The sequence below is a fragment of the Syzygium oleosum genome, unplaced genomic scaffold (genome assembly GCF_021117445.2).
Source record: "Syzygium oleosum isolate NSW1041296 unplaced genomic scaffold, Sole_v2.1 Sole_v2.59, whole genome shotgun sequence".
Classification (NCBI taxonomy): Eukaryota; Viridiplantae; Streptophyta; class Magnoliopsida; order Myrtales; family Myrtaceae; genus Syzygium; species Syzygium oleosum.
Genome location: NW_026607543.1, coordinates 977,532 through 997,710, shown reverse-complemented (window position 1 = coordinate 997,710; position 20,179 = coordinate 977,532). Strand labels below are relative to the sequence as shown.

General features: G+C 42.6%; 2 protein-coding genes and 1 pseudogene across 2 annotated transcripts; 2 read left to right on the top strand and 1 right to left on the bottom strand.

The window, feature by feature from the left end:
• Positions 1 to 2,336: 2,336 nt before the first annotated feature.
• On the top strand, positions 2,337 to 6,155 carry LOC115690462 (proline-rich receptor-like protein kinase PERK1; annotated as a pseudogene).
• A 2,530-nt stretch (positions 6,156 to 8,685) lies between these two features.
• On the top strand, positions 8,686 to 12,456 carry LOC115690445 (ras-related protein Rab7-like). The gene is made up of 7 exons (XM_030616781.2): positions 8,686 to 8,994; positions 9,598 to 9,624; positions 9,728 to 9,827; positions 10,840 to 10,986; positions 11,063 to 11,143; positions 11,435 to 11,580; positions 12,068 to 12,456. The coding sequence occupies exons 1-7, from the start codon at positions 8,942 to 8,944 to the stop codon at positions 12,132 to 12,134; spliced, it is 621 nt and encodes a 206-aa protein (XP_030472641.1). The 5' UTR covers positions 8,686 to 8,941; the 3' UTR covers positions 12,135 to 12,456.
• Positions 12,457 to 12,901: 445 nt separating this feature from the next.
• LOC115690444 (subtilisin-like protease SBT6.1) lies at positions 12,902 to 19,847 on the bottom strand. The gene is made up of 10 exons (XM_030616779.2): positions 19,092 to 19,847; positions 18,405 to 18,533; positions 18,100 to 18,252; positions 17,738 to 17,854; positions 17,153 to 17,337; positions 15,663 to 15,926; positions 14,480 to 15,551; positions 13,461 to 13,958; positions 13,288 to 13,348; positions 12,902 to 13,193 (listed from the first exon to the last, which is right to left on the bottom strand). Exons 1-10 carry the CDS (start codon positions 19,623 to 19,625, stop codon positions 13,102 to 13,104), a joined length of 3,105 nt encoding a protein of 1,034 aa, XP_030472639.2. The 5' UTR covers positions 19,626 to 19,847; the 3' UTR covers positions 12,902 to 13,101.
• Between the last annotated feature and the right edge of the window lie 332 nt (positions 19,848 to 20,179).

The following is a 20,179-nucleotide window of genomic DNA, read 5'->3' as shown; positions in this document are numbered from 1 at the left end:
TCTCAATTAAGATACCATGATGGCATGCTTTTTGTGTTTTATTTTCTTGGTCACAAGAAAATTATATTTATTACTCAAAAAGATACAAGCGAATTTGTTAAGCAAAATAATCGGTGATCGATTACTAGACAGGACACACGGAAAGTCCTTCTACAATAGGCGTCGGTGCACACTAGGTTCGGCTTTCTCTATATCATCGTTGGACGGAGACAACCAAAACGGATTGAAATGCGCAGATTTAACTTTTGAAATAACAAATTTTCATGGTTTAACGAGACGACAAAATTTTTACGATCATCAATAAAACTGGATGCAAAGGACAGAGCACGAGTATCGAATCTCCGAAAAATATTATCAAATTCCTAAATCTAAATCGGGAAAAAAAAACTCCTAGATCTAGAACTAAATCATAAGAGTTCAAATTCTCATATCTAGAATTAAATCGAGAGAACAGAGCTCCCAAATTTAGACCAGGAGAACAAAAAGGCTCAAACAAAATCAAGGGGAGGGTGAGATTAACTCAAATCCTTCCCCACGGCCGAAGCTTGAAGAAAACGATGCATGCTTTTTGTGTTTGAATGCACGAAATCGTTCTTTTGTGCAAAAGTTCTCGATCAAGAGACTTGAAAGGTTTGATTTTGAACGGGTTCTGCCCCTTCCTCCGAAACTGGTACGAGGCCGAGAACCTGGGAATACGGACTGGGTCAAGGCTAGCTCTCGAAATTTTCTTACCAGGGAATCGAATCGGTCCCCACGTGAACTGGCTCGGGCCACTCTCTGGAAAGTCCTGGCGTGGTGGAAACACCAGGAAATAAGACCAAGAAAAGATTCTAGAAAGAACATCACCAAACGGGTGCTTATATTCTTTGCGGATTTCACGGTAGATAAGCTTACAATCGCATCGATCACATGCCAAATTTGGCTGGCGTGATTGAAGATCGTCCTCCCAAATCTCGCCAATCTGGGAAGAAAAATTAAGCAAAAAGGACCGTCACCAACCGAAGGCGTGTCGAGTTGGGAAAGAGAAAGGGATGGTGGAATTGTGGCACCAAACCGAAGTCCAACATGTCCATTTCACAATCTCTTTAATTTTCTTCCTTCCTTTCTTCATCCTTCCTTTTTGTGGGTCAATTCGATATTACGGATAATTAGGAGGGCGGGGCAGTAAATATGGGGAGGGGTCTCTGGTCAATTTCCTCGCCACCTTATGAAGGAATCATCATCGCCAGCTTTTTATTCGGGGAATTAAACGTCAAGTCAAATCTCTCTTTCTCTCTCTCTCGTGAGATCTCATCCGCACACATCCCCGGTTTTTTTTGGGTACTTTTGCAATTATAATTACAAATCAGTACACATTTACCTTCCAAAAAATCTTAAATTGGTATCGTCGCACGACGCTCTTTCTTAAATTGAAATTTTCCTTTCGGAAGAAGGTCCCGAGCGACGGCAAAGCACGGAAGCGGGTCGGAGGTGCGCGCACGGATTCCTATCCGGCGGGTGGAATTCGATCGCGAGGATCGACATCTCTCTCTCTCATGTAAGGCGGCTCCAGAGTTGCCGCGACCACGTAAAGCCTCGATATTCAGACACTCCCCTCCCGCCCGTTCAAACAAGGAAAAATGAAAATTAGGGAAAACATAAAAAAAAAAAAAAAAAGAAGAGGGAGAAAAAGAAGGAAAAAAATGGAAGAACGAGCCGGCCTCCCGCCCGTTCACACCGAGCGAGGAGGCGAAAGAAGAAGAAGAATACAGAAATCGAGAGGGAGCCAAATAAAAAAAGAGAAAAAAAAAGAGGGGGAAAAATGGATTTTATTATATTTTTTTTGGGGGGGCCGGGGGGGAGGAGCGGCGGACGCGTAAATCCGGATAATTTACGCGGGGATGGTGGGGGAGGGGGTACAGCCTGCTATTGCTTTTACTCCCGTGCGTCCCCACTAACCCTACTACACCAAATGCCGTTGTCCCACACCAATGCTGTACATCATCGACTCATCTCATTCTCTCCCCTTTTGCTCTGCCCCTCCGCATGTGACGCTCCTGATGATGGTGGTGATGCCGATGATGTGAATGCAAGAGCAAAGCATCCCCGACCCCCCCCGTTCAAAATCATCACACCCACCCGAACACACACCCCTTCTGTCTCTCTCTCTCTCGAGATCTCCGATCTCTCTGGTGGGTCTCTCCGAAGAGAGAGGAGAGAAAGCGCACACTCTTCCATTGAACCGTGCGACAAACAAACACAGTGAGAGCGAGAGATAAAGCGAAGCGAAGGGAAGCCTCCATTCTTTCACTCTTGCGTTTCCCCTTCCTCTCCGTTGAAAGCTCCGGCTCCAGGTCATGTCCCCCATTCCATTCGATCTCGTCCCCCCCTCCCCTCCAGGTCATGTCGGCCCCGGCTCCCGGTTCCTCTCCCTCTCCCCCCCCCCCCCGGCGTCCACCAACGCCACCGCCCCGCCCCCCGCCACCCCCTCCGCCCCGCCCCCCGCCACCCCCGCCGCCCCGCCCCCGCCACCCCGTCCGCGCCTCCCCGGCGACGCCCTCCTCCCCGCCGCCGCCGCCCACCACCCCGGCCGCCTCCCCGCCCTCTACCACCACCCCCGCCTCTCCCCCGCCGCCGGCTTCCTCCGGGTCCCCGCCCCCGCCGTCCTCCTCGGGCACGCCCTCCCCTCCGGCCGCCAAGGGCAGCCCCCCTCCGCCGTCACCGCCGCCGCCGACGAGCTCCGGGACGCCGCCGTCGGCCAAGAGCCCGCCTTCGCCTACCTCTGCCGCTTCTCCCCCGTCGTCTGGGTCCACCATATCGACGGGGCTCGTGGTGGGGGTTGCCATTGGCGGAGTGGTGGTGCTGGCGTTCCTGACCTTGCTGTTCATATGTTGCAAGAAGAAGAGGAGAAGAGACCGTGATGAGGAGTATTATGTGCCGCCTCCACCTCCTCATGGTCCTAAAGGTGACGCCTTTTCTTCACTATCCTCTCTCTTTTAGGGTGGATTCGTTAGATATTGAACGTTTTAGTATTTTGGTTGCTGCGGATTGGACTCAGATCTGTGAAATATTTGCTTGAGAATGCCATTCTCGATTCAGCTAAGATTTGTTCATCACAATCACAGCTCAAGTGAGGTCACCCCAATTGCTGTTGACTTAGGCATTTGAATGCGGTATTCGATCAATGTGACTGCTAGAATGCGTGTTCTTCGTCGAATACTTGGTTGAATTTATCGAGGTAGCCGACCGAGTTGACAGACAGAAAATGTTTTGCCTTTGCCACTCAGTTCGAGCTTTTTATCTTTCCTGCGTGTGATGTTTAATCTTGCATCGAAGGGCAAACCCATTAAAAGATAAGGGACCACTGCGTGCATTTGATTGCCTATGAGCGACGTCGACGTCAGTATATTAAGTAAGGATGTCTGGCGACGCGATCTGTTGGATGGGATCCAAGTCTAGCGTCGCATGAAGTAGGAGTTTTAGTGCATTAGCTGAATCTGTAGTGTTTTTTCTTTTGTTTTGCTGATTTCCAGCTGATCCTTATGGTGGCCCGCCGCGAAATTGGCAACAAAATGCTCCGCCACCTGCTGACCATGTCGTCACCATGATGCCGAAGCCTAATCCTCCTCCGGCAGCCGTCTCTCGCCCGCCGCATTCGCCTGCTCGTGGTCCCAGTCCGGCACCTCCGCCGCCTCCGCCTCCTTTTACGAGCAGCAGTGGAGGCTCTGGCTCCAACTATTCAGGGCCGGAACAAGCATATCCTCCTCCATCCCCCGGCATGTCTCTTGGTTTCTCCAAGAGCACGTTTACTTATGAGGAACTAGCGATGGCGACTAATGGCTTCTCGGATGCAAATCTACTCGGACAAGGTGGTTTTGGGTATGTGCACCGTGGGGTCCTTCCCAATGGGAAAGAAGTAGCGGTGAAGCAACTGAAGGCAGGAAGCGGACAGGGAGAGCGTGAGTTTCAAGCTGAAGTTGAAATAATCAGCCGAGTTCATCACAAGCATCTTGTGTCTTTGGTTGGATACTGCATGGCCGGATCCCAGCGCTTGCTAGTGTACGAGTTTGTGCCTAACAACACCTTGGAGTTCCACTTACATGGTGAGTTTGGATTTTTAATCCAGTTTATGTTGTGAGCGTATGTCGCCCCCTCTTTCTTTATCGTTTGTTTCGGTTATTTGAGTTAGCAGTTGGGGTTATATGAAAAAAGAAAGGGAAAAATTTTATTAGAAAACTTGGTTCCTTGTGCTTTTAATGAAAAGGATTCTGATGGACAATGGTTGTTGCAGGAAAGGGACGACCGACCATGGATTGGCCAACTAGACTGAAAATTGCTATGGGCTCTGCCAAAGGACTAGCATATCTTCATGAGGATTGTAAGTTTTCGATGTACTTTTGCCTTTTTATCCTTACTGATCAATAGTTGATTAAAACTGTGAGTGCTAGGGCTTTGCTCTTATATACACGAGAAACACTTGTTGTGCAGGTCATCCTAAGATCATACATCGTGATATCAAGGCAGCTAACATACTTGTGGACTTCAAATTTGAGGCAAAGGTAAAAAAAAACTTGTTCGATAAATTATAGAGTTGGCATTGATAATTCTGCATGCAACTGATCAAATTTCAAAGCAAGTACATTGCACCCCCCCTGAATTCTGAATGCTTTTTTTCTCTCAGGTTGCGGATTTTGGACTTGCAAAATTTACTTCTGAAACAAATACTCATGTGTCTACCAGGGTGATGGGCACCTTTGGGTAAGATTTGCACCGTTTATATTTTGATTCGAAGGACTGGGATGTGAGCTGGTTACTTAGTCTGTCTTAGATGTTTCAGCATGTTCGTAAAATGAGCAATTGCTCGGTAATTCATCTTTTGCTTTATTCATTGAAGCACAGTTGTCTAGTTACTTCTATAGTTTTTTTTTTTTTTATCGAATACTTCTATAGCTTGTCTAGTTGAAATATGTGGCTTGTGTTGGATTTAAGCGTGAATTAATCATCTATTTCGCTGCTCACATGCTTCTTACTTGTAGGTATCTTGCTCCAGAATACGCCTCGAGTGGGAAACTAACAGAAAAATCAGACGTTTTCTCCTATGGGGTCATGCTTTTGGAGTTGATTACTGGTCGCAGACCTGTGGACTCGACCAATACTTTTATGGATGATAGTCTGGTTGATTGGGTACGTCATGCAATTCTCATGTTCACAACTATAGGCCACGCTACCTATGAGACCCTCACTTTTTTCTGGGGTCTCAAATGGGATTCGAAATTCGGTGTTTTTAGTCATCGAATTCGCAATGTTGAAATAGAATCATTGTTATGATTTACAGGCGAGGCCTCAGCTCACACGAGCTCTGGAAGATGGAAACTTTGACTCTCTTGTTGATCCTAGGCTGCAGAACAATTATAACCACAACGAGATGGCTCGTATGGTGGCCTGCGCTGCCGCTTGCGTGCGTCATTCGGCGCGGCGTCGACCAAGAATGAGCCAGGTAATATTTCAGTGCCCGGAGCTTAATATTTCTTTCATAGATGCCACTTGCCACATCTACGACTAATGGCAGTTCTATTTGTTTGTGGACTCATGTCAAGTTCATATAATATCTGTTACGGTGTCTGGAAATAGAAATTCTGACAATCAGCTTGTGAAAAATTGAGCAGATTGTTCGAGCCCTCGAAGGGGATGTATCTCTCTCTGACCTTAATGAAGGAATCAGACCCGGGCACAGTGCCCTCTATAGTTCCTACGGGAGCTCGGACTACGACAACAACCAATACAACGAAGACCTCAAAAAGTTCAGGAAGATGGCATTAAGTAGCCAGGAGCACGGCAGCAACGAGTACAGCGAACCTACTAGTGAATATGGCATATACCCATCTGGCTCGAGCAGCGAGAATCCTAGCCGCCAAACGACCCGAGATATGGAGATGGGAAGGATGAAGAGGGACAGTCGAGGTTTCAGTGGAGGCTCTTGAGCTCACGTGTCGTGGCCTTGTATAGTTTCTACACCTCATTTTTTTTATGCTCCACCCGAGATTGCAAGACAGGCATGTGATTTTCAAGTATTGACATAGTTTTTTCCCGTCCTCTCAATTTGAATTTAACAGCTTTTACAATGTAATTAGCTTTGAGAATATAAGAAAAATGACGCATGTTGGCCGATTCTTTGATTCTTCCGTGTAAGTAATTGATGATTCCTTTTAAGTTGAACTTACTATTGTTTCTGCTCGTATTATATTTTGCTAGAGTGAAATAGAAGTTGCTTGCATTGGTTTTCAAGTTTTCGAGTATTTGGTTTTCTTGTGAGGGGGTTTAAATGAACACCAAGCGGTTAGGATTTTTTCTTGAGGTTGTCTTCTAAGTGGAATGATGGTGCCATAGCTGTCATTGATTAGATACCAGGTTGTTTCTTTGCTTTCTCTGTCTAGTGCCAACAGAAAAAGAAACTTATGCAGAGTAGGTTGTTGGAGTAGTTGGACAGATGCTATTTGGAGTGGGCAAGCTCTCACTATTAAGAAAGACTTGCCAACGTATCTGGTGTAATTGGTTTTATATCCAAGTTGCTCTTTTCTTTGTGGTTGGTTGAAGTGATTAATGGCAATGAACGCTTAGATAGCTTGCAGTTTGGTGGCATCGGGTTGTGAAACTTTTAGCATTTTCGATGAACGCGTCGACGGCTTCTGTTGCATCCGGAACTTCGATGTTGATGTAATTGTTCGTTCATTTGTGATGAGGACTGTATTTGAAGGTTCCTTTCAAATCAAGAGTAAACATCAAGAGCTGAACAAAATTTTTCCTTTTGGAAGTTAGTTTTACTTAACGGGCAGTGACCCGCAAACCCAAATATGCCATAGAGAAAAGACAAGCACCCTATCCATTATGGTCAAAAGGAAAGTTCTGTGCAAGTTGGTTTAGAATCATTGAAGGGGACAATGGGAGACTTCATTGGCTGGAGGAGAAGATGGCCAGCTCAGAGTCTTCTTTTCATAATGTTCATGCACATGGATTTAGAGAAAAACGAATCCACGATGGCGATTTGCAGATTGGCATTTGATGGCTTGTTGGACCTCTCTCCCTGGGCCTGGTCTTCTTTGATTTAAAAGGAAACAGACAAAAGAAGGACAAGTGGAGAGAACCTTAAAAGAAGGAAAAGAGGAAAACATAGCCGTTGGCATAGAAAGTTCCCAATCTTGTGTTTCTTGTTTTAGATTCCTTTACAAGGCACCAAGCATGTGAGTGATAAAACTGACATGATAAGGAGGGTCAATTCACATTCCCATCATCTTTAATTAACTGAGCAGTTATCATGATCTTGGAGAAGAGCAAGTGAAGATGAAACCTATGTGAAGGCTTTAAGATATTCAAGACATCAAGGATGATCAAATTCAGACACTGTGGCAATGACTGACATATATGCAGAGCCCTCTAGAGTAATAACTATTCTAAGGAGATCCATGATGTTGTTTCTTCTTTCCTTCCGAAAAATAGGGCAATTTTTCAACGCGTGATATATAAGTCAAAAGTGACACAGGTAATGAAGTCATCGATTATGCACACAGTCACAAAGTCGTTAAGCAACACTTTGAAAAGATGAAAACTTCTTCTTTTGCAACAACCATGTTACTTGGCACTGAGACGTGAAGAAATCTGGCTAATAAAAAAAGGGAGCTTTAGGACATAGACGTTAGTCGATTGAGATGCATATTAATCGGCCAATATAGTTCGTCAATTATACTAAGTTAGCCGTAGTATCAATGTACTAGGGAAAAAAAGTACAATTAACATATCTCATGTTTTACCAACGAGCTCTTATATACCTTTGCGCTTGATAATACCAAATACGTACTTGAGTTTTACCTCTAAAGATACATTACCTTTTTCACATCAATTATCCTGGTGTTTCTAATTTATGAAAATATCATTTTCTTTCTAAAAATGTTTACCCCCTAATTCTAAATTCTCACACTCACAGAAAACACTCAAAATCAACTAAAGCCTAAACTTAGATAAAAAAAAAAAAACTAAAGCCTAAACCACTTAAACCCTGAACAAGATGATAAAACAAGGTTGCAAGGAAGAGCATTTTGGTCTTTTTAACGTGGGATTTTGTTTAGAGGTAATATAGAGTTACATGAGTTATTAACAGGGGTCATTTATTTTTGGAAAAAAGTAACAAAAAATCTCAAATTTTACATAATGTGACACATTTACCTTAATCTATTTTTTATAATACCATAAACCTCAAATTTGTATCTGTGTAACGCATTTACCCTAAAAATTTTTATGTGACTTAACAAATCACAAACTTATACCTGTATGACATATTTATCCAAAAAAAAAAATTTGTGACACTAAAAATCATAAACTTTTTTTTACGACGTTTTTAGAGTTTTTTGTGTCACAAAAAGAAGTTTTTGGTATATGTGTTGCATAGATACAAGAAATTTGGGATAAATATATTACGGTGAGTATAATTTAGGATTTTTGGTGGCTTGTATTCTATATTTTCTAATGTTATATATGTTTTTTTTTTCCCTTTGATTCGTGAGGTGCTTGCCATTGTTCTGTCGCTGCTGACCTGTACAAAAGACCAGCAGTTGCCGCATGATGGATGACCAATCATTGCTCCCTGGTCTTTGTGGTCGGTTTTTTTTTTGCCTTAACTTAATAATAATGAAAATGATAAGTTGTGTCCACATTGACAATATCGAGTACAGCTCCAAAAACAGCGAACCTCTGAGCTGCACATTCTATCCTATTTTTTCGATTCCTTAAATAAAAATTAGAACTTTGTCCAACGACAATCAAATTTCTGGGAAAATATCTGTAAATGCACAATCCCAAAAGAAGCCCTTTGAACATCCCTTGATCACTGGCCAGAAAAAGGTAGAACACCCATTGATCACCGGGGAGAGAGGGAGAGAGGGTTGCGCGCAGATTCTCTGAATTCGCAAAAATGGCTTCTCGGAGACGCATGCTTCTCAAGGTCATAATCCTTGGCGACAGTGGGTATGTTGCTGATCATACCCTTTGGCTTTCTTTTTGTCTTTTGTTGTTGTGGGTTATGCGTTTTTCTGTTTGAGGTGCGAGAAAATTGGAGGTGTAATGATATGATGATCCGTAGGTTGATGCGATGTGGAATCCTGTTCCTGTAGCTCTGTGGTTCTTGACAAGGAAGAATGGGAAAAAGGGAGAATAGAAAGTTTTGAACTTGTCAGGCTCAACCTTGTTTGTACTAATCATTTGCTGGAATTTTGAGGTTAATGAGAATTCGTGTGTCTAAATTTATGCTCTTGACGCTGTTAAATGTCCATCCGAAAGATTTGTTGCAAATGGAACCACATTTGGGGCTGTTATTATTGTTCTAGATGAATATGATGTTGCAGGGCGTTTGAGTGGTGGGATAATTAGATGGGCATGGGCGCCGAATCAGGATGGAATTGGATTTTACGCTGCTAGGTTTTGTGATACTTCACTCGCGGTCGTGGCAACTGAGTGATTGTTGCAAGCGATGAGAGCTTGTTTTGGGTTTCTTGTTGCATCGTTGTATGTAAATCCATTGTTCTTAATTTGTTTTATTTTTTTAAAATTTGGTCTTTTTTGTTTTTGCAGGGTTGGAAAGACATCTTTGATGAATCAGTATCCTCAAATTTTGATCGGTTCAGTTTGTTATTTCAATTTCAGCTTGTACTAAAACGTACTTTTTAAAATCTTTTGTGTTACCCTTTCACTCTGCTTCTAGATATGTGAACCGAAAGTTCAGTAATCAGTACAAAGCAACCATCGGGGCAGATTTCCTCACCAAGGAAGTCCAGTTTGAGGATAGACTTTTCACATTGCAGGTGTGCCATTAAGCGGAGCATCAAATTATGACTTTCTTTCTCTTTGCATCTAGATGTTGACATGTAGTTTCATAGTTTTACCAGGCTTGTAGTTTCTTATTTGATGGATAGTTATTTGCAAATTTGCGTCATTCATTATGCACTGCATTATAAGTATTCTTTAACTTGTAGTAACTGTACAGCTGAGTTTCAATGCCTTCTACACTCGTCGCTAGACAACAGCATAATTGTATTTTCTTTGAGCTTGATATTGGCTAGGATGATATGTAGGTCTGTCGCATGATTCCTTGGTGTTGAAAATTTACTTTTCCTGCTTTATTTTCCTAGGAGGTGTCTTGAAAATAAACTAAACACAAGCTGTGTAAGCCATTCAGTCAGTTGAATTGTTATGATAATAGTTGCTTAACTGCCCGACATTTTCTTGGGAGAATTTGATGTCTAGAATTGTGAAGCATAACTAGTCCTGTGGTTGGGCTTCTATTTGCCAGTCTGGCCATCAAGGAGATAGACGCTCCATTATCAATGGAAACACTTGTCTGCTTTGGGGAAAGAATTGGCGGTTGCAAGCCTGCCATTGTGTTGGGATTCTGAGAGTGTTGGGAGTTGGATAAGTATGATAATCAAGAAGAACTTGGAGGAGCTTTGTCTATTTTCTTTCTTTGATTGTTGTATCCTCATTCCTCTCTCGAGAGCTTAAAGCTAGTTTGATGAAAGTTGGAGGAGTCGGGATGGCTTTCAGGACTCAAACTTTTGTGATGATAATTGGAGTAGTCAGGACTTGGGAGAGCTGTCCAACTTTTAATTCTCTGATTGCCATGTCCTCTCTAGAGTGTTTGTACCTTGTTAGATGACCTTTCCAAACTCCGCAGGTACGCAACATTTAGTGGATATGAGAAATCGTTCTAAGGAAACCGCATGCTTTGGTGAAAGTCATTACATAGAAAGCTTGGCATGATAACAACTCGTATACTGGGACATTTCTCTGTGATACTCACGGTGTTAATACCTTCAGATATGGGATACAGCAGGGCAGGAACGGTTCCAAAGTCTTGGTGTTGCTTTTTACCGTGGAGCTGACTGTTGTGTTCTTGTATATGATGTTAATGTGATGAAATCGTTCGACAACCTTAACCACTGGAGAGAGGAGTTTCTCATTCAGGTAGCTGTCGAACACATTCACATCTGAGTGTTTGCGGTACTAGAAATGATAATGTAACTTTTGTTGATGTTTTCAGGCCAGCCCTTCTGACCCTGATAACTTTCCATTTGTTGTGTTGGGGAACAAGATTGACATTGATGGTGGCAACAGTCGAGTGGTGAGATGTCTCTTCACTAGTCCCAAGAGTATGGATATAATTTGGTTTGACAGAAAAATGCAGTTAGGTCTTAGCCAATGTGACTCGCATATTATTTACATTTCTGCCGGGGTGACTCTAATGAACAAATTAATACGATTTAACTTGTCATTTGTATTCACATCCTTGCGCATGTTCACTCTTTTTTTGGTAAGACAGTGTGTCACGTGTACCTTTCCTGCCTCTTTTCTATGGTAGCTTTACTTGTTTTGAACTAGAACTTAATCGTGAATCAATCTTTCCACCAACCAGGTATCTGAGAAGAAAGCAAAAGCATGGTGTGCCTCTAAGGGAAACATTTCTTATTTTGAAACTTCTGCAAAAGAAGGTTTTAATGTTGAAGCAGCTTTCCAATGTATAGCCAAGGATGCTCTTAAGAATGAGCCCGAAGAAGAACTGTGAGTACACTGCTAAAATGTCCGCATGTCTCTTTTTTTTGACATATAGTTTCTTGTATATGTACCAATTACTTCAATGACACCGTCAGACTATTATGATCCATCAAATGCTGCATGTCAAATCAGCTACCATGCTTTCTGGTCTCTCTTTTCATGAAGTTGATCTCAAGAATCAGAGTGCTGCTGAACGAAAAGTTTCTCACCACTCTTACCTTTAGAATCAGCTTGGTTTTGATTAGCCAGTGCCTTTTCCTTATGAATTTGATGGTGAACATCTGAAGTCATCTAGAGCATCAGAATATGTTTGCAAATTAATAATCTGTGATTAAATTACTGGAAATGTGATGTGCTGTTCTATGGCGTAATTGCATAGATCAATCGAAGTTCCATGATATGCACATATTGACATCGATTGAAGTTCCATGATATATGTATCAACACATTACCGAGAATAAAATGCTCATTCCTGAATTCTGTTTCAATGCAGCTACCTTCCTGACACTATTGATGTGGGCGGTGGACAGCAGCAGCGTTCTTCGGGTTGTGAATGTTGAAAGAGTATTTTGAGTTTGGATTTGCTGATCTCTCGAGAAAAGACTTGCAAAAGAGGGCCGTGATTCTACTTCTGCCGACCGTGGATCGTCAGTACACTACTGGTTGTCGGGAGTGCCATGTATATCATTAGCAATGTTTATCAGTTTAGCAAAAATATTTGCGGTTTCATCGTTCCAAAATCGTGCATTGTGAGAATGGTTGTGTATAATCTCTAGAATCCGAAGGCCTATAGGTCATGCAATCCTTTTCTAATTTGATTACTCAGATGTTCAAGAGATGTACACTTATTTTCTGTTTCACTGGCGATCATTGCTTTTCCAATCTACCCGCAGCAATGTCTGTTCTTGGAAAGATTTAGGTATTACATGTGATTTACAGGCTGAAGATCATTTATCACGACTGATCTTCTGATTCTGAAATCTCCATCCTAGCTGATGCCAAAGGTTCATGATACTACATTCCGGTTGCCTTTCGTAAAATTATAGCAAGAAAACAGTCATGATGTATATTAGATTGCCATCCCACCAATCGACTCCAGTTGGGATAGCGTGCACTTGTACATGGGTCATGACATAGCTTAGATCACCGAGACCTTGAGACATGAGCCTCTATACGCTCCCGACGTACCAACTATGAACGAGTCCAAACGACTCGAACGTTCATGTCGTCATTAACAATTAGCAGGGAGAGAGGAAATTGGCCAATGCTGCGGATCCTTGGCAAGGCGGAAACAACCGATCAAAGTATGGTAGGGCACAGCCTCGAATTGCATCAAATATTTCATTACTGCCTGAAAATTTGTGCCACCAAAAAAGCCTTGCACAACGCGGAAAAAAATCTATGTACTTCTCGAGGAACTAATTCCTACGATGAGAGAACTCTCCTCTGGGATGAATGATTGTTACACTGTAGGATCTCGTCTGTGTGTCTACAAAGAGAAACCCTATCAAAACTTCTATCCTTCTATCACGGATTTGCCATCCGAACAGAGCTAGATCCCTTTCTTCGCCGACGTCGCTTCTGGCGAATTCTCCAGAAACTAAAAAATAGGAGGATTCCTACAAAACAGGAAATGAGCCAGTTAAACATAGAACCACTGTATGATAATAAACTTTTTTCAGTACTTGGATGCACAAAGCTAATTGCACTCACCCGCAACCGCAATTACCGCAGGAGCAAGCCAATGACTAGCAACTAGCACGGGCATATCAAGCTGCATTGGGAAAATAATAACATCATATACAGCAATAGGTAATGGTTGAAACATCTTTCCAAGTCACCAACATGAAGATGGAAGAAATTCAAGGACGAGTTAAGTTTCTCACCTCATCTCTATATAATAGACCCAAGTACCCATTCCCACTGGAGTCGCCCTTTCCCTTCTCTCTCAACTTGGGACGAGTCTTGGGGAAAACCTCAGCCGTGGAATTGAGACCCCTTCCCAAATCGATAACCGGATAGCCTGGAAGTCTTCTATTTCTTCCTCTAACCTGTAAATTGTAGCCCTTTGTACCCCAGACTTCAAACCTGGAGTCACTCCTGCAGATTAACTCCTTCCCCACAACAGAAGAATATGTCGAGAAATTAACATCAGTTCTGCGAGAAGGCAGTTGGTTGTCGTCTATGTACAAAGGATTATCCTGTTTCACTGATGGTGAGAAAAGCATAGGATCTCTGATGTTCCCACTGGTGAAATCCAGTATTTTCCTCAGAAGCCAGTAACAATTGGTAACCATGTGACTACTATCCAAGCAGTTGGAGTCTCCATAAACTGCAACCCGGCCTTCTCCAACCTCAACAAGGCCAAGAATTGGGGAGTCTGCCTGGTATATATCAACAGAAGTTCCATAAGATTAATTATCATCATGTATATTCCAAGGTTTAAACTCAGAACTGCAGTGCAGTTTAACTTGAAGCAAATTATAACTCAACCTACAGCTGGACACTATTTAATATCATATTGTCATCACAGAAAGATGTGAAAGTTGATTATCATACGGCACTTACTAAGTCAACTACATATGAAAGTCAAGGATTCCAGTAACGGTCCAAGAGTTCCAGAACACTTCCTACTCCTCATGGCAAGAACAAAACCAGAGAAAAAGATTTTGCATTTAAAAAACTTCCTCCTTCACATGGCAAGAAGAAACGCACTCAGAGGAAAAGTACAAAAACATTTGGCAGTAGAATGTCATTTGATGAAAATGTTGCAGTGATTTTATTTCTGTCCATGACAATGGAAGAGTAAACAAACAGAGAGGACATCTGACGTACTTTCCACTTGGTAAACTAAACTTCAGCATATATATTGCATTCAGACTAAGAATGAAAGCTCAACCGTTACCTTGGTCATCCCAGCAGACAAAAGTACATTTTGAGTAGCCCCACTCTCTGAACTATCTTGGAAAGGAAAGCTGTGAACATAGCCACCTCTGGGGAACTTAACTATATCAGTTCCAGATGCATAACGGCTCTGTTCGCCATCCATAGAAAAATCGCCATTCAATATCTTGTCTCCAAAAGCAATTCCAAATGGAGCTAAAAGATCATTCAGCGCTGGAACATTAGCACCTCCAGTTACTGGTGTCCACCAGCTCCTCGTGTTATCATCGAAAAACCTCATCTTCACCATCGTGTCCACATTATACCAGTCTGCAAACACAGCCAACCCCAATCCCGAGTTAATTACATCACCCTTCAGCTTCTCGATTTCTTCTTCAAAGTATTCATCTTCAAGATCCACTAACAGAAGTGTTCCATACTGGTGAGCATCAAAGCAGGTAAGAGGTGAGCCAAGCGTTTCTACGTAGTATCCAGAATCACGCAACATGTTGAACACCAAGTGGAAATTTGTATGAAGGTGATCCCCATGCCAGTCGAGAATGTCGTTGCGAACATCCAAAGAGTCTCTAGGAATATAACCTGGAGGATACTTTATACTGTGAAACTGATCCCAAAGAATACGTTTTGATCTCGGTGGAGTTGGAACCACTTTCAGTCTTAATTGAAGAACGCAGGTGCTACTTCGAGGACTCTTCTCACCTTGAGAAGGAGGACTGTACACCTTAACGGTTACATTCCCTTCTATCTCTCCAGAATACTGGGCTCCTTCTTCCTTGATCTGCATGTGCAAGGCCAGATACCCAGTCCAGGGCCATATGACTTCAGAATATGAAAAATGAATACTTAAAAGATTCCCTTCCTCATCTGAAGGATGCCAAGTTGGTGGTCCGTCAACATAGCCAATTACACCCATACCATTTAGAATGGTGGCATTAAAAATTACAGGCATTGCCCCCGCATAGAGAGGTTGATGACAAAAGGGCCAGGAATAAGGACAATCCGAAAAATCAAGAACGCTGGGGAAGATGCTTGCCCGAGGTTGGTAGCTTTTCAGTATTTCATATGATTCTAACCTGAGAAGCTCCAGATTAGAGCTAATAATATAAAAAGCAAGGACTGCTAGAGGAGTTCTTTAGCTAACACAAGAAATTCAACAGCTATATGGGGTATATATGGAAACTTACAAAGCGACTCTTCCAGCACCCTGTTCATACATGTTAGGACCAGAAAGCTTTGCAGCTCCTTCCACAAGTGCTTGTTTCATGCTCGCTGGATTTAAAATCTCCTTTCTCTTGCTTTCAGGAATAACACTAACAAGCAAGCATACCACACCAGCAACTACAGGACTTGCCACGCTAGTCCCAGATAAGCTTTTACAGCCAGTACTGATCTTGGACCCCATGATCTCCCTTCCGTATGCAACGACATCAGGCTTTACTCGACCATAACTGCACAATCATGAAACCGTTTAAAAATCTAGAACAAGCCAAGGCCAACTCATAAGTTATAAGAGAGATATAACCTCTCGAGAAAGGATGGACAGAACTTCACTTTCAACTGTTCAATTAATTGCAAAGGAGCACTAAATCAAGCAATACATTCATCAATTTAGCCTCCCATCAACTACTGTTAGGCCCAGAAGTCCTAAAGAACAATGAAGCCCCATTGGAATTTTGAATATTTCAACTTTTATTTCCTTTTTTGTGAAAAAAGGGACATGAAATGGCGAAAATTGTTTCGAACTAAAAAACAACTGAATCTGCTTGCACTTCTACAAGTTTTGAGAGAGAGAATAAGTATTAATTGCTTTTGTTGTGCTTACTCTAAATGAAAAGACAAGGACCATTACTGCAATCTCCTTCCCCCCGGGTCTCTCTCTCTCTCTCTCTCTCTCTCTGATAGAAAGAACCAAATGATAGTTTTCATTTCTTTGTTCTCTTTGGGAACAAATTCATAATTTCGCAATGGGGAATTGATGAACAAGAGGACACGACTAAACATATTTTCATGACTTTCATTTAAGTACATATTTTTCATTTTGATGTATCAAACATTTCAAGAAAAAAGTATTTGGGAATGGGAAACTATTTTTATTCTTGCTTGCTGCAGAGACAAAAAAAATAGACATAAAAATTGCAAACTAAAAGAGTCCTGCTCACCAGCAAGATCACAAAAATTGTCTTGTAGTTAAGAACCCCCAATATAAGCATTTTTCATAACGAGTGCCACGCAACAGAAGAACAATTGATTTCAGTGAGCTCGAGAAGACATGCTTATTTCCTTTTGCATCATTCTTCAGTCACCAGACAGTTCTTTAGACACAAGCATATTAGGAAGAGTCGGCTAACAGATTGAGACTCAATTAACTGAATGTCGTTACTGGCATATGACATGAACCATGTGCAGCCGCTGTTTGACTACTACTAATGCAAACAGGGACTTGACTTGAGATGTGAAGTACAGATAATATGATGAAAACTATGCTTACTAAAGACTTAATGCTAAACTCAGCTCAAGAATTGAGAAACAAAACAGCTTTTGTAACCTAACCAAAGCAATTACAATGCACATAATTCTTTCCTTCATTAATCCCATTAAGTTGTCCGAGCAAAACCAAATAGAAAAAAACAGTAGACAAATTCTTAAGTAATTTGAAGTAAGTAACATCAATTACCCATGAGGAAGCTCCCAAGTACTCATGCCACGTGAGGAAAATGAGGCTATATGGTCGCTGTAATCAATACCACCAACACCGATAATGTCACTCTGATCAGCTGGGTTGTTCAAAGTGCCATAAAGTGGTCCATCATTTCCTATTGCTGAAACCATAATTATGTTGTTTGCTGTTATTTCCCAAACCTGGAAAACAGATTTAAGTCAATGACCAAATTCTACACCCTCATATATATTAGGAAGTATGCTAAAATCCGAGGATAAGTTTGAAAAAAGAGTTCGCTAGTGATAAACTCATGTTCATAACAGTGAAAATGTTTGCAAAGCAGATATAGGATGAGCTTTACCTTCTTATGGTTTACAAAGAACTCTGAAAATTAAATCTAAACAAATAAGTAAGACTTCTTTCAGCAGCAGTCCTAAAAAGTCCTTAATTCGATTATTAACACAAATATCAAATTGACCCAGACAATGGACATCAACTAGCCCACGCTACTCTGATTTCTAAAAACCCACATGAGAAGCACATAATGATTCCGGCATTGTCACTGTAATTAGATGTTTTGGACATATAATAAGAGCCTACCTTCTCCACAAACGGGAGATCCAGGTAATCAGGTCCACCTATGCTCAAATTTAGCACATCCATTTTTGTTGCAATAGCATAGTTAAATGCGTCCAGAAACCATGATGTGTATGATACCTGCAGTAGGCTGAATGCGCAATTATCATCACCTTGCAAATAAAGTACACCACATACGCTGCAATATTCCTATGTGAGGGCAGATAAAACAAAGTGGTCCACAATTAGCCAAACAGATGTCAAATTCTTCAATGTTCCCAAACACTGTGCTATTAAGTTGCCGCTTTGCCGTAATGCATTACGCATTTATGCATGCAACAACTCACTTAAATTTTTTGCCGTGGATGGTCCAAAAGAAGAATTACCTGTGCATCTGTGAACACACGAAAAGCATAAATTTCAGTATCAGGTGCAAATCCTAAGCACTCTGCATCTACACCAGCAATGACACCGGCAACAAATGTCCCATGTCCAAGATTGTCATTCAAGGTATCCTCATTGGTCCAATTTGTGCGCTCCTAATAGTCAGCCAAATTTGATGTTAGTGAAAATACCAGAGATGGAGCTGAAGAAATTAAACAGTCACTCTTCACACACTGCAAATTTCCATTCGCTCACCTCTGCAAACTAGTGCCTAGCAACCAAGAACAAGTTCCATCAAAATGAGTACCTTTATATTACGGAAATGCGGATGATCAGCCCGGATACCAGTGTCAAATATTGCCATTTTAACTTTTTTGCCAGTGTAACCTTTTTCCCAAAGCGTGCCGGCTCCAAACATGGATGTGACTTGAGATCTCTAAACAACGAGAAATTTAAAATAGAGAAAAAAAAAAGAAAAACAGGTATAAGGCCACATAAATAAGCAAAGAGGACATCCAGAAATAACTATCATGCATATTCTGCTCCGAAGAAACAGGGGAAAAAAACCCAGATATCCAAAGTCAGAACACTTATACATGGAAACCAGGAAACAAAGTATAAAATAGCAAATATACTGGGATTTACAAAGATTCTGCTAATGATGGAAGTATAAAATTCCCCATTTTCAATCTGAAACACACAGGAAATCTGTGATACTACCCGGTCAAACGCCAAAATCTGCTGGTCTAAACCAAATGAGCAAAGGCACAAAAGATGAAGTATCTTCATAATCTCGAGGCGTCAGTTACATAATCAGATCCAGTGAACAATTCGATCCGAACGCGCAGACATCAGTCATTAAACTGACAGCATTTAGCTAGCTAAACACATAATCGTCACACTACGCTCACTCCCACATTCGCTTAATCGATTGAGCAAACCAGAAACGTGGAAAACGCGATTTCATTTCGCCGAACAACAAGATGCATCTCACCGGCGCCAACAGATGCCGCCTCCAGCTTATCGAAGAGTTGCTAATCGCGGCGTAGTACTCCCCCTCGCCCTCGCTAAACGACATGGACGTGAAAATCTTGCCCGGCCGCTTCGTCCCGTCGACGAACGCCCCAACCCTCTGGCCGTTCTCTCCAAGCAGCCCTCTGCCGTAGCTCAAATCCAGGCTCACGTCCTTCACCAGCCCTAGCCTCCCAATCTCCCCGATCAGGCCCTCCCTCGCCGGCCCTTCCTCGATCGACACCAGCCCGAAGTCGGTCGGGTACTCGGACGCCGGGTTCCGCCTCGGGATCCACCGCCAGCCGGGGGACCGCACCGCCGCCTCGAGGTAGGAGCGGTGATCCTCGGCGCGGTCGTAGCGGGTGAACCGGACGATGTAGTTGGCGCCCGTGCGGTCCGGGGCGGGAGGACTCAGGGTTTCGGGAGGCCGGCGGGGAGTGGGGATGAAGGGGAGGAGGGAGGCGGAGAGGAGGGCCAGGAGGAGAGCGAGCGGAGGGGAGACTCGGGGAGCGGTCATGGCGGCGGTTGTCACGGGGACGGTGGAGTCGCCGGAGGCCGATCGGTACGGCGGGGAGTCATGGGGAGTGGGGGGCTCCCGAGCTCCGGCGAGCGGCGGATGCTGCTATCGCTTGTGTCTCGGGGGGCTGCAGCGTCTGTTTTTGTGAGGTGTAAAATGGTCCGACGGTCGTACTTTCCGGTCTTCTCGATTCGATCGCGACGACTCTGTAGAGATCCGGCGCCCACGAACGAACTTATATAGTCGCCCCTGTTTTGCAATTTTTCATGCAATAATTTCGCGATGAATGGCGGGGGACGAGAAAAAAAGTTAAATGTTTAACAAATGCATTTTTTTTTTGTAAATGCTGTATTTGGAATTGTTATTGTCCATTGTGGGTAGAAAAATACCACAAAAAGAATTTGTAGATTCGACGTATAGATATCTAACCCGATTCCTAACTTTTCCTCTTTTACTAAATAGGTGTGTAGAATTAGAAGAGAAGAGTCGATGCGTATAGGAAGCAGTTATCGAAATTATTCTTTTTATTCTATGCGGAAGCGATTGAGCATTTG

Bases quoted from the DNA above. Each gene is read 5' to 3' on its own strand.
- LOC115690445 (XM_030616781.2), top strand. From the start codon at position 8,942: ATGGCTTCTCGGAGACGCATGCTTCTCAAGGTCATAATCCTTGGCGAC. The intron at 10,987-11,062 runs GTAGCTGTCGAA...TGATGTTTTCAG, and splicing joins GAGAGGAGTTTCTCATTCAG to GCCAGCCCTTCTGACCCTGA. The intron at 11,144-11,434 runs GTGAGATGTCTC...TCCACCAACCAG, and splicing joins ATGGTGGCAACAGTCGAGTG to GTATCTGAGAAGAAAGCAAA.
- LOC115690444 (XM_030616779.2), bottom strand. From the start codon at position 19,625: ATGACCGCTCCCCGAGTCTCCCCTCCGCTCGCTCTCCTCCTGGCCCTC. The intron at 17,855-18,099 runs GTAATTCTTCTT...AGCCTACTGCAG, and splicing joins GTGTGTTCACAGATGCACAG to GTATCATACACATCATGGTT. The intron at 15,552-15,662 runs GTAAGTTTCCAT...GGAGCTTCTCAG, and splicing joins GGTGCTGGAAGAGTCGCTTT to GTTAGAATCATATGAAATAC.